Source organism: Onthophagus taurus, chromosome 10 (assembly GCF_036711975.1).
Source record: "Onthophagus taurus isolate NC chromosome 10, IU_Otau_3.0, whole genome shotgun sequence".
In the NCBI taxonomy this organism is placed as follows: Eukaryota; Metazoa; Arthropoda; class Insecta; order Coleoptera; family Scarabaeidae; genus Onthophagus; species Onthophagus taurus.
In genome coordinates this window covers 8,845,339-8,862,206 of record NC_091975.1, presented here as the reverse complement: position 1 = coordinate 8,862,206, position 16,868 = coordinate 8,845,339, and the positions used below count along the sequence as shown (strand labels likewise).

The following is a 16,868-nucleotide window of genomic DNA, read 5'->3' as shown; positions in this document are numbered from 1 at the left end:
GTCGCCATCTGTTGGGCGCAAGACTAAACGGTAAAATTTTCAGGTTTCCACCGGAGTTGGTTTCCATTGATATTTCAGGTAGACATTTCGATCGCATGTCGTTTCAGAGACGGTCGTTGTTGAACGTTGAATCGGAAGATGGCAATACTGTGAGAAGAAAAACTAAATCGAGACGATCGAGAAGTAAAAGAAGAAACACCTTGGCCGGAACTGATGAAAAAGAAATCGTCGATGTTTTAGTTAGCGGGTAAGTCTCAGTTTTCGATTAGGAAAAGGTGTAGAGGGGAATTACAGATTATGTTAATACCATCGATTTTTTTTGTCAAATTCTAGGAAATGTAAAACAAAATTCTAAATGTTATATCGCTTTCTCAGATTATTTTCTTCGTTTTTCTAATTTGGAAATTTATTTATTTATGTTGTAGTCGAAAACGATACTTTTTTTATGTTTATGATAAAAAATAGTCTTGATGCTTCAATCTAGACCATCATTATCTCCACCTCGTGATGATCTCCTCTGTTATTGATCTGTTCATCTAATCCAGCAACTTTCAGTATTCTGGATTAAATGAATGTTTTGCTGGGAATTTTTGTCCTAATGATGTCTTTTTGATCTTAGTTGTCAATAAGTCGAGAAAATCATGGGTATCCTGGGCTACCTGGAGATCAGCTGTTGTTTTCTTGATCCTGGACTATTTGGAGGTCCGTTATTATTCCTTGATTTTAGTTGTCATCAAGTCGTGAAGATCCTGGGAGTCCTGGACTAAGTGAAGATCAGTTCCTATCTCTTTGATCTCAGTTGTTATCAGCTGTAGAAGATTCTGGGGATTCCTGGACTACCTTGAGGTTCGTCCTTGTCTCCTTAATGTTAGTTGTCATAAAGTTGAGGAGATCCCGAACTACCTGGAGATTTGCTGTTGTCTCCTTCAACTCAGTTTTCATCATGTCGGGGAAATTCTGGGTATCCTGGACTATTGGAGTTCCGTTCTTGTCTCCTTGATCTGATCAACTGAGATCCTGAGAATTCTGGACTAAGCGGAGGTTCGTTCTTTCCTTCTTGATCTCCGTTGTCATTAATTCGAGAGATCTTGGGGATCCTGGACTACCTGGAGATCAGCTGTTGTCTCCTTGATTTCTGTTGTGATCAAGTCATGGAGATTTTAGGAATCCTGGACTATTTGGAGGTCTGTTATTATTCCTTGATTTTAGTTGTCATCAAGTAGAGAGGATCCTGTTAGTTCTGGATTAAGTGAACGTCCGTTCTTGTCTCCTTGTCTTAGTTGTTATCAAGCTGAAAAGATTTTAGGGATCTCGTAATTGCTCCCTAACCCCAGTTATCATCATGTCGAGGATATGAACTAAATGAAGATCAGTTCCTGTCTCTTTGATCTCAGTTGTTATCGGCTGTAGAAGATTTTGGGAATTCCTGGACTACCTTGAGGTTCGTCCTTGTCACCTTGGCGTTGGTTGTCATCAAGTTGAGGAGATCCTGAATTACCTGGAGATTTGCTGTTGTCTCCTTCAATTCAGTTTTCATCATGTCGGGGAAATTCTGGGTATCCTGGACTATTGGAGTTCAGTCCTTGTCTCCTTGATCTGATCAACTGAGATCTTGAGAATCCTTGACTACCTGGAGGTCCTCTATTAGCTGCTTGATCCCAGTTATCATCACGTCGAGGAAATTCTGGACTACCTGAAGTTCTAATCTTGTCTTAATCTTAGTTGTCATCAAGTCGAAAAATCCTGGGCATTTTGAACTATCTGAATTTATGCTACTCCCTTCTTCATGTCTTGTAGTCCTGGACTCCTATTTTGGCCTTGACCATCGTATTCAACTAGTTTATGAAGATTTTGGACTACCTGGTGATTTATCATTGCCTCCTCGATCTCCGCTATCATCAAATAGAGACGTTCTTGGACCTGGACTACCCCGGAAACCATTATTTTCACTTTACCCTTGTATGTATGTATGTAGTTTCACGTGGGGGTGAGTTACTCACAGCACTTAGGCCCCAGCGGACCCTTTGTACGTCCCCACAATTTACTGTTCATTCAAGGGTCAGAAAACCAGCCCAATCTTTTCATGAACGTTAATATAGAACAGAAAGGTATGTTCCTTATATCCGAAATTTGGAGCCATGGTACTCCTTTGGACAGTCACAAACAATATGACTTACCGTCTCGTCTTCCATTTCACACCCTCTACAGAGGGGTGTATTAGCCAGCTTCATGTAAAACATGTGCTTACGTAACCTGCAGTGTCCGGTCAGGAAGTGGGTGAGAAGCCTCAAGTAACTTTTCGATTATCCCAGAAACTGAGTAGATGTCTTCCGGTCAGGGTAGAGCAGAGTTTTCTTAGCAAAGGCACCTACTGCTGTCCCATCCCATTTGTCGCAAAAAGCTCGGTGGGAGATGAAGTTTATCAGTTTTGATGCTGTATTAACAGCTAGTGGTACAAACGTTTCAGGGGAGATCGGTGACTTGTTAGCCGCCCTTTTCTCATGATCATGTCCTTTAATTCCGATGTGTCCTTTTCGCCATTTTATCGTGACGTTGTTGTATACGTTTGCCTCTTCGAGTGATTGCCGATAGGACTTCACCAACGATGATGCAGTATGATGCCTGCCAACCGCTAGCATAGCCTGTCTGCTATCAGTGCAGATTACAACGTTTCTGCCGACTTTTTTAGAGTCGATAATCGCATCGGCTGCTATGTTTATAGCAATTAATTCGGCTTGAGCAGTCGTGCAATACGAAAATTCCCGCTCCGGAACCTCCAGCCTTCTTTGATCCATCAGTGTAGATGGTCAGCGTTTTGCCCGAGCTTGAGTTGCTCTGGGGTATCATTTCAATGCCAAAGTGTGGCTTGCCTAAGAAAGTAGGTGTAATGTAGTCTGTGCGAGCTTTAAGGAGGGGTTGTTTACTAACAGCCTCACTCCAGTGCTTGCTCCGGACTATTCCCATTTTAACAACCTGCTTTTCATTTACTGATCGCAACCGAAGCAATGCCATCACGGCCGCCTCCCTGATAAAAATATCTAGGGGCAGCACGTTTAGCATAGTTTCCATTGCAATCGTAGGTGTAGATCTCATAGCGCCTGTGATTAGCAGGCAGGCCAGTCGTTGCAATTGATGCAGCAATGTAGCTTTATATGCATGTTTTAGTGCTGAGGACCAAACTATGGCTTCGTGAGCTACTTACCCTTTATGTTCATCTAGTATAGGAGATTCTGGGCTACCAGAGGAACCATCTTGTGCTAGCGTTCTTGAAGTACTTGGAGGTATCTCCTTGACACCCGTTTTTGAGAAGATCTTGGTTTACCCGAAAATCCATCTTTCGAGGTTCGTTGTTTCCTTCTTGATCTCCTTTGTCATCAAGTCATCAAGATAGATGCTGCGTAACAAATTATCGACCTATAGCCATCATAAATAATTTTTCCAAGCTTTTTGAGCAGATTGTAACACGCAAAATCGAATTTTACACTAAGGCCCGTATATCTGACCAACAGCATGGGTTTTGCAAAGGTAGATCCACAGCCACCAACCTACTCAGTTTCACTCAGTACGTATCGAATACATTAGACTGTCGAGGGCAGGTGGATGTGATATACACCGACGTTTCTCGGGCTTTTAATTGCTTGGATCATGATTTGTTGGCCGAAAAGTTGTGGAGATTTGGATGTGATCACTTTCTCACACGACTCCTAGTATCGTATGTATCCAGTCGCAGACAATACGTTGAGTTAAGTGGTATGAAGTCAAGAAAGATTCATGTTACTAGTGGCGTACCCCAGGGATCTATACTTGGCCCTTTGCTGTTCAACATCTATATAAATGATTTACCTGCGATTTTCAACACGAATTCACTCTTATACGCAGACGACCTGAAACTATTTAGATCTATTAGTTGTGAGCAGCACTGTGAATCACTCCAGTTAGATTTAGATAAACTTTATTCATGGTGGATTACTTGTTGCGTATCTCAACAGTAAAGGATCTTGAAGTGTGGTTTGATGGCACTTTGTCCTTCAATGAACATATCGACAGAACATCGGTTGGTGCCCTCAGAACGTTGGGGTTTATCACTAGAAATACGTTGGAGTTTACGAATTTAAAAACAATAATAGATCTTTATTCTACGCTGCATTGCCGCCATCGAGAAAGTACAGAGGAAGTTCATTAGGTTTATCCACTACCTCGATTCTGGGTATTATCCACCTAGAGGAGAACTAAACTATATAAATCTGCTACAACGATATGGCCTCCAGAGCCTTGAGGACCGTAGAAGATTGTTGTCTGCGAGGTTTGTGCGCGGTGTGATGTCGGGTGTGCTAGTTGCATCGGAAATACTAGCTTTATATAATCTTACTTTACCTTATCTCTTTATTGGATTGTAATCCGTTGGGATAATAAAGATTATTATTATTATTATTATTAAGTCAAGGGATCTTGGGGATCCTTGACTACCTGGAGATCTTCTATTAGCTGCTTGATTTCAGTTATCATCACGTCGAGGAAATTCTGGACTACCTGGAGTTATGCAACTCCCTTCTTGATGTCAGTTGTCATCAAACCGAAGAGTTTTGGGGGTCCTATTTTGGCCTTGACCATCGTGTTCATCTAGTTTATGAAGATTTTGGACTACCTGGTGGTTTACCATTGCCTTGACATCCGTTTCTGAGAGGATCTTGGTTTACCTGAAAATCCATCTTTGCCTTTTTGACCTACATTGCCATCTAAGATCCTGATGATTTTGGACTACTTAGAGGAACTCCAATTTGGCCTTTATCATCTTGATCCCCTCATTAAGCAGTTCCTGTCTCCTTGATGTCAGTTGTTATCAAGTGTAGAAGATTCTGGGGATTCCTGGACTACCTTGAGGTTCGTTCTTGTCTCCTTGGCGTTAGTTGTCATCAAGTTGAGGAGATCCTGAACTACCTGGAGATTTGCTATTGTCTCCTTCAACTCAGTTTTCATCAAGTCGGGGAAATTCTGGGTATTCTAGAGTTCCGTCGTTGTCTCCTTGATCTGATCAACCGAGATCCTGAGAATCTTGAACTAAGTGGAGGTTCGTTGTTTTTTTCTTGATCTCCTTTGTCATCAAGTCGAGGGATCTTGGGGATCCTTGACTACTTGGAGATGCTCTATTAGCTGCTTGATCTCAGTTATCATAACGTCGAGGAAATTCTGGGCTACCTGAAGTTCCAATCTTGTCTTAATCTTAGTTGTCATCAAGTCGAAAAAATCGTGGGCATTTTGAACTACCTGGAGTTATGCTACTCCCTTCTTGATGTCATTAAATCGAAGAGTTTTGGGGGTCCTGGACTACTAGTTTGGCCTTGATCGTCGTGTTCAACTAATTTATGATAATTTTGGACTACCTGGTGGTTTATCATTGCCTCCTCGATCTCCGCTATCATCAAATAGAGACGTTCTTGGACCTGGATTACCCCGCCTTATTACTGCCTTTATAGTCAGCGACTCGCCTCCCAGACTGGCTGTGATTTGCCGACTTTTCAACATGGCTATACACCACTTGATTGTCGACGGATGTATGTCTTTTACGTTTAGAGCCTTCTCTATGGATTCATATGAGGTGTTATCAAACGCACCCTCTATATCTATGAAAGCACAAAGGGCTATCTCTTTGGTTGCAATTGCCTCCTCTAAGGTGCTAGTCAAAGCATGGAGAGCGGTAATTGTTGATTTTGCTTTCTGGTAAGCATGTTGGCTAGGGTGGAGTGGATTTGTGACAAGCACTCCATTCCTTAGGTATTGATCGATTACCTTTTCCATCCCTTTGAGCAGAAATGAAGTTAGGCTAATTGGTCTGTACGCCTTGGGGTCCGCGTTTGAACGCCTACCACCTTTAGGTATGAAGACCACCTTTACTTTCCTCCATAGAGTGGGTATATAGCTAAAGCTGTAGCTAGCTATATATAGGGATATTATTATTGGGAGAAGGTCTTCTAAGCCTTTTTGCAGAAAGATAGGCAGAATTCCGTCTCCTCCAGGCGATTTTAGGGGCTTGAAATTCGAGATAGCCCACCTTACTCTGTTGGGTGTGAAAATATTCTCAGCTGTGCTGCGAACCCTACCTGATGGACGGGTTATGTCCATTACTTCAGGGTCGGCATCTGCATGGGGGCAGACTTTTTAGGAAGGAAAGTGTGTACTCAGTAGGAGCTCCAACGATTCCTTAGCATCTTCTGTATATTTATCATTTTGTTTGCATAGGTGGCCTAGATCAGTGTTGTGATCTTTTGCCAAGATCTTATGCAGACGAGCAACTGTAGGCGTATTGTCTATGCCTTCACAGAAGCTGCGCCAGGTTTTTCTTTTGGCTTTGCGGATAGCCAAGTTATATTCCGTTAGGGCTTTTCTATAGAGATCCCATGTTTGCTCGAGTTTGGAATACCATAACCATGACTCGCTGGTTTTCAAGGTCCTTATTCCACCAAGGCACATTGGATTGTGCTCTTTTGTGTTTTATTGGACAGCTTGATTCATACGCACTATATATGAGTGTTTAGTTGAAAAGAGGCTATTTCGAGATCCTCTCTGCTTTCAATCTTTGTTTTGATTTCATCAACCTCTTCGCTGATGTGTCTACAAAAAGAGCACCAATCAGTGAGTGAGGGGATTCTGAATTCTGTTTGTTTTGTCATGTCTGCTACAATGACAAAGCGAATATGCTTGTGATCCGCTAAAGTGATTTCACGTGAAACATGCCAGTTTGCGATTTGCGAACTAAGGCGAGGCGTGGCTAGGCTTATGTCTAGCACCTCTTGTCGACTCTTGGTAACAAAAGTCGACGTTGTTGAAGATATCTAAATTTGTAGTTTGAAGGTATTGGTAAAGACACTCACCCCTTTTGTTTGTGTCTGAGCTGTTTCATGCGAGATGATGTGCGTTCGCATCGCAGCCCAGGAGGAGTTGTTTCCCCCTCTTATTGCAATAGTTGATGAAGTCTTTCACCTCTTGTGGCGGTGGATCGTCCGATTCACCGGGGAAGTATGCCGAGGCTATAATCGCCTCTTGCTTACCTCCCGGCGTCGGCAGTACCGCTGAGATTGCAACCAGGTCCCTAGAGATAAACTGGGTTAAAGGTAGGCAGTTTAAAGAGGATTTAGCGAGTATCACTGCTCTCGCAGGGCACTCTCCTCTGTGATAAAATAACTTACCTGCTTTTGTTGATAGTCTTCTGACTATTCCTCCATATATATATGGCTCCTGAATCAGCGCAACATGTATGTTGGGGCTGTGGAAGCCCTTGACCAGCACGTCGGAGGCGCTATTGTTTGACGGGTGCAATTTTGGGAGCGGCAGTTTTACCCTTACCCTTTTTTTCGGAACTAACCTTACCTGTACCCTTCTTGGTGTCCTTGGCGGTTCCGGAAGTTCCAAGTGTTGGTTCGGGTTCTTCCTTCTGTGGCGTAGGCTTGCCGCTCTTTTGCCTCAGGGTGATTTGCCCGAACTTATAGCTAACCTTGTAGTTAGTTCTTTTAAGGTTCTCTACAGAGGGATGGTCAACGGACAACGTAAGAAAGGCCTTGTGTTCAGGCCTTCGTTTTGGCCTTTAACAATTTTTAAAATGCGGTCTGATTTCTCATCCGCACTGTTGGGGAAATAGGCGTTCATGATAGTCGCTCTAGCTAGCTCCTTTTCATTGATAGCCATTAGGGATGCCCCCTCCCATGGTTGTAGGGTTGGAGTTACGGACTTTATCCAGTCCGCTGTTTCCTGGTTTTCGCAGTTGACTACCAGCCATCCTGCCTTAAATGTGGTGCCGAGGAACTTAGGCTTGATGTCGCCTTCATGTCCCTCGCTAAGGTCCAAAATTCTTGAGATGATGACTTCTTGAATAGCCTGCATTTGGGCTGTTGTGAGGTTCACCTCTGGAAATAGGGAATCTGCAATTCCCATCTTTTTACCTTCCAACACCTGCTTGAAGCTAGCAGCTGTAGGCTTTTGCCCCTGCGGAAGATTGCCTCCGCTAGGAACGCTACGCCTTTCAGTAGCAGCGTTGTGCTTTCGGAGCGAGGTCTCTTAGCCCTCTTCTCCTCCTCACTGATAGGCTTTCTGGACTACCTGAATATCGTAGACTAGCGAAGAATTTATCATGTTCTGACTATTCTAGATTCTCTTGATTTCCACTATTGCCTTCTTGGTCTTCAGTGTTATCAAATACAGAAGATTCGGTGATATATGGAATCTCTTCGTCAATCTAGGATTTCCTAGTGATCATAATCTTCCTGAAATTAGACTTCTGGTGGCATCTAATCCAGAAGATCCTGGACTAATCTTTAAGATAGACTAGCTAGGGGTTGATTCTGTCCTGCACTTTTTGGATTAGTAGGAATGTAGTAGTTTTTGTAAAATTTCCTAAAATTTTAGTAAAAATCGATGCAATTAAATTAAACTGTAATCTAGATTTTTTTAGTAGACAAAAAAGTCAGTAATAAAGCGCCTAATTACAAAAACAAATCGATTTATAAATAGGGATATACCAACGACGTCGAATCAACACGACATTTCAGCACCACCAACAGTCGGAGTATCTTCAAGAAGTAAAAGTAGCGATATTTTAAGATCGAGTGTAAAGAAGGATTCCCCCGAAACGAAAAAATCTCACTTCGACAGTTTAAAGCAATGGGGGAAGAACCGATTAAAAATACTAAACAAGTACACCGAAAAATCGCAAGATCTTAAAGATAAAGAAAATATAGAAGATATTAATTTATACGAAACGGTGACGATTAAAAGAAAGCGCAGCTTGGATAGGGATAAAAAGAAAGAAACTTTACATCAAAGGCAACCATCAGGAAGTTCGACGGATAAATCAAGCATAGCAGCCCCGCAAGTTAAATTAAGAGATAGTTCTTTACAAAGACGTTTGAGAAGATCTGGTGGCGAAAATAAAGAAGAACCGCATTCATCTAGCGGTAATTGGAGTGCTAGTTCTGAAAGCGGAAGAGCTTCAATCGGTTCGGAAATAACAACTCACCCAAAATCAACAACATCGGCCGCCACCTCTAGTAATTCATTAAACATTCATCCTCCGGGATCAGCAAACAGCCGAAGACGTTATAACATCAACACCTCAACATCTGGAAGCTGTACAAGCGAAGGAACTTTAACGCCAGATATTATTCACGATTTACACGAAGACGGCGAAACAAGTTCGGTTTATTCTTGCGACACCGAAGGTTATTACACGTCGTTCCACGTCGATAGCGGGCTAAAAACGTTAAGAGAAGAGGATGGCCCGCAAACTCCGATTCATTCAACGACCGTTTTTACGAATTCCTCAAGTAACACGATTTTATCGGCTGAAAATGAGTATGAACTTTTCGGGAAAGGGTCCACTTCGACCACAACGAGTTCTGCAGGAACTGTTTGTACAACTTTACGCGCCGCCGATTCCGATAGATCTTTGCTAAACGTTGGTCCGGCTGTTCCAGAAAGAAAAAGCTCGTTGAATCAAAAAAATTTGAAATCGTCGCCGGAAAGTTCCCTGGAACGGGATTATTCCGAAAAAACCGGAACTGTTAAAAGGAGTCCGCATCAAAAAAATTCTTCGACAGTTGCGCTTATTCATAAATCGCAAGGGGATGTTTCTCCTGATAGTGGGCATAATTCATCGCCGATTGAATCGGCGAATAGTCCAAATGGAGCGAGGAGTTGCTCGGAGTTTGAGTTTTCCGAAACTTCGGATGTTGAAGGAGAAAGAGTTGAGAGGATTCGAGTCAAAACGACGATTAATTCAAGCAGGATTCCTTCAATGTGCGCGATAACCCCACCAATAAGCGATGACGAAAGCGTCAAAAACTTCGACACAATCCAAGAAAAAATAAACAACAAAATAATCGAAACAAATTTGGACCATTTAGACATAGTCAAAGAAACGAATTTAATGAAAAACACCAAAATCCAATTAATTAACGTTAACCCACAAAGTGGTTACGCCACGATCGAAACAATCCAATCAAACGAATCTAAAGGATTTCGATCCGCTTCTCCAAGCGGAGGAACTGTGATAATCAAAGATATCAAACCCGCGAATCTTCAGAGTCAACCCATTTTTAAATCGACTTTATTACCCCTAAACAACATGATTGGGAAAATAAAAACGAATTGGAACAACATAAAGAAGCAAAATCAAGCTGAACCGGATTATGTAACGATCGCTGAAAAAAATAATAACGACATGGATCAAAATTTAAAAGCAGTTTTATCGGGGAAAATCAAAGAAACCGAGTATGTTTCATTAAACGAGCTCCCCATCGATTCCGATTTAAACTCGCTCGAAAGAAAACGAAAAGGAGCTCGAGTCACTTTAAACGCAGACGGGAAAGTGGTTTATTCCTCGGATAGTTTACCAAGAAGGAAAGGATCGAGTACCTTCGAGCCTGGCCCGTTTGTGAAAGATTCAAAAAGTCCAACTCCGAGTCCGATTCCGGATCATCGCAACATCAACATCCGCCCGGTTAATCGGCCAATGTCGCCGCAATTAGGTAAAGTCATCATTCGTGCGAGTTCCGGAATGCAAAACTCCCCAACCTCAGAAATAATCCGCATGCAACCTAGTACCGTAGTTACACCCAACCAAAGTTACCCACACAAATCAACATCAACATCAACATTCCCCGGATTAACGCGTAGCGGAGCTTACGTGCATATGTTGGATCAAAAAGAGTCCAATTTCCAAGGTAAGATAACATTAACATCAAATAATCTCATCCAAAACGAAAAAAATAATTTAAATCATAACAATAATAATAATAAATTGTTGACGCGCCGTGAAAGTTATAAATTGGCAAACTACCAACCGCTGCCGAAGAAAGTTTCGAATTTGGATAAGGGGAAATTGGCGATCGAAGATCGTATTGAAAAGGAAATCGCGGCAGAGCTTTGGCGCGAAAGGATCAATTATCCGGCGACGGTGTCGCCAAAGCTTTGCGAAAGACCCTGTCACGTGTACAGCGCTACGCACGCGCGCGAGCTTCTCATCGCTTCGCCCCCTACCAAAAGGGTCACCGTGCTCAACGAGAACGGGGTCGAAGCGAAAGCTCGCGTTTTATCCGTGTGCGGGAGTGATACCGAAATTTGGTGATGTAAACAATTAATTGGCTTTAAAATGATTTTGTCAAAATCATTTGAGGTGAGAAAAGTTCATTTTGTTATTCGGAATGAATTCATTCTTAAGATGTGGTGATTCATTTTTATATGATCATCTTAAAGTATAATACCAAAATGCTAAAATTTCTTAAACATTAACATTTTTAGATCTAAACACTTCATTCTCAACAGGTAATCTTTCAAAATTACATTACCCCAACTTATCTTATCGAGTTATGTTGTTATGGAAATAAAAATGTTAAAATGTAAGAAATTTTTGAGTTATGAATCGAATGAAAATTTTTTTGATATACAGGTGTCCCGCAACGTTTGTGCAAGACTGCATCAGCGTATTCTCTGATCGAAAATAGACAAAAAAGGTCTAATAAACACAGGTCTGAAAATGGACCATTTCGAGATATTCAAAGTTTTAGTTGACCTATTGTTAACATCATTAATTGTAACGATTTAGATGCAGTAATTATATGATTACCATGGTTACGATGGTTAAGATAAAATTTAATAATTAATAAGATAATATTAAGTTAATTAATACAGTTCATTAATAACACAAGCCGACAAATTTTTAAACCAGAGACCAGACTATACCTTCCAAATAATTTTCGATACCCTGAATCCGAATCTGACGTCAGAATTGCTTCATCACCTAAGATTTTCAAGATATCTTACCTAAAATATGCGAAAAAGACGATTTTTACTGCTGAATTTACATCAAAAGATAATTTTTCTCCAGAGAAGTCATTATGCCATTTAAAACTATTTCTCTGCCCACTTAAAATCTTAAGTTATTCATTTAAATATTTTTCTTGATCTCTGAGAAATTGTCTCCTAAAACTAAGAAATTCATCATATTTGAAATAACATCTGTTTATTTTCCAGTTTTATTTACAAGTTTTAAAATGTTCAAAGCAATGCAAAATATTAATAAATAACAAATAACAACAAACGTATGGTCTAAAACGAAATTAATGATAAAGAACCTGAAGTGGCCTGCCCTTACCCTATCAATGTCATTTACAGAGATTGTTAAAAAAAGGTTTCTTAATGTAGTTGGAAAAACGCAGTGAATTCAAAACATTGTAAATACTTACATACAAAAAAGTACAAATGACTGATCCGATCATACGATTTCGATAACATTCCATATATGGTATTTTTTTCTCATTTTACAGACGTATACAAAAGTGTATGTGTTCAGGTAAAGTTACACTTCCGGTCAAGCGATTTCGCTGAAATCCAATATATCGTAATTTTTTGTCATTTATTAGATGTATACGAAAGTATATGTTAGGCTATACATATCAAAAAAGTAAGTTTATATGAAACATTTGAAAATGTCTTCAGGTACAGTGCCATTTCCAGTTGGTGGATTTGGTCTAAAAGGTGTTTACGAGCTTTCGATTTTGGTTTAATAGCTATATACCAAATGTCATTACGATAACTGATTGCGTTTTTAAGTTATCGTGTTTACACACATACATACATACGTACGTACATAAATACGCACAGACATTTTCTGGAAATAGTCAATATGGACTCAGGGGACCTCAAAACGTGTATATCCATCAAAATGTAGAGGTCGAATTTCAATACTTTGTCTCATACATGTCTCAATATTTTACGAATTGTTTCATCAAGCCTAATTTGATGTGGAGTGGAGGTAACAAAATACGCTTTGTGTCAACAAGACTCTTGTAAACAACATTGTTGGAACCAACTTTCCAATCAAATCTTTCAGGCCAATTTTTTTTGAATCCAATGTTGTTCTCGGGCGCGACTGTCCCAAATGCAGAGAAAGCAAGGATTTTTTGTATTTCCTGATTGTAAACCAACCAAAATATTGATCATTTTAAAGTCACCACATATAAACCAGTTATGGATGTTATAGTTGATTTTTTCGAGTACAAATTGAAGGTCTTCGTATTCTTTTCGCCTGGTGGAATGACCAATAGGGATTGCTGCGTATTTATTGCCGTTATGGAGCAACACTGCTTTAAGGCTTTCTTTAGAGGAATCTATAAAGAGCCGCCAGTCATCGAACTTATACACACCTACTTGATATATATTGATAAGTCCTTCTATATCCTTACAATAAACTAAGGAATTTTCACTAGAAAAATATTTCAGAAATTCCTCATCTCTTTTTCTGTACGCTGTAATTTTTGTTCCGGGTAACAACATGTTCCTCTCTTCAAGTCTGGAAGCCAATATTTCAGCTGAATCTTTAGAAAGACTAAGATCGCGAATAAGATCATCTAATGAATTTTGATCAAAAAGTTTAGGATCTTTGGCACTAACAGAATCCTCATAATCACTGTCCTTTTCACGTTCAACAGAACTCATTTCTTCCAAACGACATTCATTTTTATTAGGTGGTACTTTGTCTAATCTCGCTATTTTTCCTTTCTTGGCTGGTGTTACGCTTTGTACGTTAGAATATAATATGTTTCCTTTATTTTTTCTATTATAACCTGTTATATCACAGACACAGAAGTAACAATCTTCATTGTGATCCTTAGGCTCATACCACATGGTTGGTGTAATGACAACTTCCTTTTTCATATCGTTCCAATTAATCAGAGTTAATCTACAAGTAGTACAAATAGATGTAGGTACCCACGGTTTAACTACATTTCTCATACATAGGTATGTTGTAACATTCTACAAATTTTTTTAATCCATTCATTAATGGTTCTGCGATAAGGACGTGTTTCGAAGTTTCCGCAAAAAAGTCACTAAAGAGTAAGCTTTCCGCCTCATATTTTTTTATATTAATATTCCATCGTTTTAAAATTTTTTTGTAGAAAATCCAATATGGTAGTGATTTTCATCTTATAAAACGCTATAGAGCTTAAATAAAAAATAATATGGAAATTGTCTCTTTTTGTTTTACTGTGCGTCAACATCGCTAACTTGATGTAACTCAACATCAGTTTATCAAGGCTGATGACAAACCGATGTACTTATTAATTTCAACAGATGATATCTCGAAGAAGAAAAAAGATATTTAAGTAATTAAAAAAGAGTTTTAAAGGGGAAGGGTAATAATTTCAAATCTTCTAAAAAAAAATGTTTTTTTTAACTCCCTCATGTGAACTATAACCACAAATACGACCAGAAACCACATTTTTAACATATTTTGGCTAAGATATTTTGAAAACCTTACGTGTTGAAGCATTTTTGAGGTTAAATTTGGATTTAGAACGTGAAAAACCTTCGGGATAGTATAGTCTAGTTGTTGGTTTAGAAAACATTTAAATTTTTGTCGGCCTGTGTAATTATTAAGAATAATACCAAAATGCTAAAATTTCTTAAACATTAACATTTTTAGATCTAAACACTTCATTCTCAATAGGTAATCTTTCAAAATTACATTACCCCAACTGATACCATATGATTACCATGGTTACGATGGTTAAGATAAAATTTAATAAATAATAAGATAATATTAAGTTAATTAATACAGTTCATTAATAATTTAACAAAACAAGTAACAAAGACTGTCGAAGAAAATCGTTCAACCAACACAAAAACAACGAATATTTAACAAATTGGAAAAGATTCATGTCATAATTTGTTTTACTGTGCCAAATGCATTACTAATTTTATTTTTCAAATCCTGCACAATTTGAACGTCTTCAGAATAAACTATTTGTTTTAAATGTCCCCTAAACCAACAATCTAACGGATTTAAATCTGGTGAACGAGGTGGCCCTCCTCGGCCAATCCACTTATTGCCAAATCTGTTATTTAAGTATGCTCGAATAGCGCGTGCATAATCGTGCATAAAGTAGCAATCTTCTAGAATTTGTTGAGATAATTCATCAAATGCCTCTGTAAGGTCATTTTGTAAAATATGTATGTAAGCATTGGCTGTCAATCTCTTTGGAAGAAAGAATGATGAGCCACTGATGATGAGTTTCTAGTATTGCATGGGGATTTTCATCATTCCAAACATGCGCATTATGAATATTAAAAATTCCGCTTTGAGTAAATGTTACTTCATCCGTAAATACAAAGTTTATGGGAAAGTCGACGTTTACTACCTCTTGTTATATGGCTCACCTACAAAAAATCTCCCTTTTTTCGCCATCATTTTCTGTTAGAGCTTGAATGGTGTTGTAATGATAAGGATAAAGCAACTGCTCCCTTAAAATGCGGTGAACGGTTGTTTTCTTAATGTTAATGCAGAATTTCTTCTAATGCTGGTTGAGGCCTTTTCATCAACTCTTCTCAAAACTGCTTCTTCTAATTCCACCGGCATTGTGGATATGGTTTGTTACACCATATCCGCCATCTCTTAAAAATGGTTCATTTTCTGACCTATGTTTATTAGGCTTTTTTTGTTTATTTTCGATCATAGAATATGCTGATGCAGTATTGTACAATCGTTGCGGGACACCTGTATATTAGTTATCTTCAGCCCAAAAAAAGGTGGTTCCAAAAATATCTTGCCAAAATTCAAACTTAGAGTAATCAAAAATATATTTTGTCTATTATCGTTTTGATTTCATCGAGGTTGATGGCTGGAGGTGAAGAATTTGTTCTGGAAATAAACCCTGCTGGAATAAGATACTTCGTTCTTTCTGCTCACCTCCCATATTATCTCCTTCAGTTTGTTTTGTCAATTTATGATCAAATATCTTCAAGTCTCTGTATCGACTATGGAGAACACGCATTAAAGATGACAGGTTTAATGGAAATAGTTGCAAAAAATCAATGATAGATGCATAACCTGGATTATCCTCAAAAAGTAAAAAAGAGTGCATTTTCAAAAAGCTCTGTAGCTCTGCGGTTACAAATTTCCAAATTATTTTCTGCCAAGGTACCAACTGTTTTGCAATTTGATCCTCAACCTTTTAAAAATTATGTAATCATTTTAAAATGTTTGTACAGGGTGGTTCAAATTCGATGTCCGAATAGGCTAACTCGAAAACTATAAGAGTTAGAAGAAAAGTAGCTGACATGTCATGATCTCGTTTTTCGAGAAACTGCTAATGCCGAAAACCTCATAGCGCTATCGTCTTTTGTTTTTCCGCTAGAGGCCAAAATTGAAAATATCGTAAAACCCGCAAATGTAATTATCTTGGTTATTATTATAGGTGGAGTATTATAACTAAGACGTTATATGGACACTTTTTTACAGAGAATTTGATGACGTAGTCAAAAAAATGTTGTCGGTTTTAGATTTTGAGATATTATCACAATTTTCGTTTTTGTAAATGGAAACATATGGATATTTGAAATAAATATATTTGTCCACGACTACCTTATAATATATACCTTATGAATGAGTTTTCTAAACCAAAATGGTAGTCATTTTTCACGGAGTGAATAATAGTGGTGAATAATAATCATTATCACCAACCGGCAGCAAAAACATACTTTATGCTATCCATTTGCGGCAGTAAAGTGACACTTTGTGCTACTATCTAGTAAACTGTGCATTTAGCGGCAGACAAAGTACTTTACCTGCCGCATATGCGGCAGACAATAGTATATTAAAAAACAAGTTTCGTAAGACACGTTTGAAATGCACGAATTCAAGTTGAATGAGTGCTTTAAGTCTTATGAAACGTGTTTTTTATACTATTTTTTGTAATTCGCGTTTTTATCCTTTTTTTTTTCTAAAAATTAAATAAATTTTGACAATGTAGCGAAATAGGTATATAGCAGTTGGTAACACCGTAACACTTGAAAATAGAAATTTGAATTGACAATTAGAA

The 16,868-nt window shown here is 38.8% G+C and overlaps 1 protein-coding gene across 4 annotated transcripts in view; it reads left to right on the top strand.

The window, feature by feature from the left end:
- The window catches only part of LOC111428884 (NHS actin remodeling regulator GUK-holder), a 63,004-nt gene that overhangs the window by 35,003 nt on the left and 11,133 nt on the right, over nucleotides 1-16,868 (top strand). For 3 of the 4 annotated variants that reach the window (XM_071199498.1, XM_071199496.1, XM_071199500.1), the window contains 2 exons: nucleotides 44-247; nucleotides 8,503-10,712. In XM_071199498.1, coding sequence (XP_071055599.1) covers nucleotides 44-247; nucleotides 8,503-10,712 — 2,414 coding nt within the window. The remainder of the gene's footprint in view (nucleotides 1-43; nucleotides 248-8,502; nucleotides 10,713-16,868) is intronic. The other variant, XM_071199497.1, reaches the window with a different exon arrangement.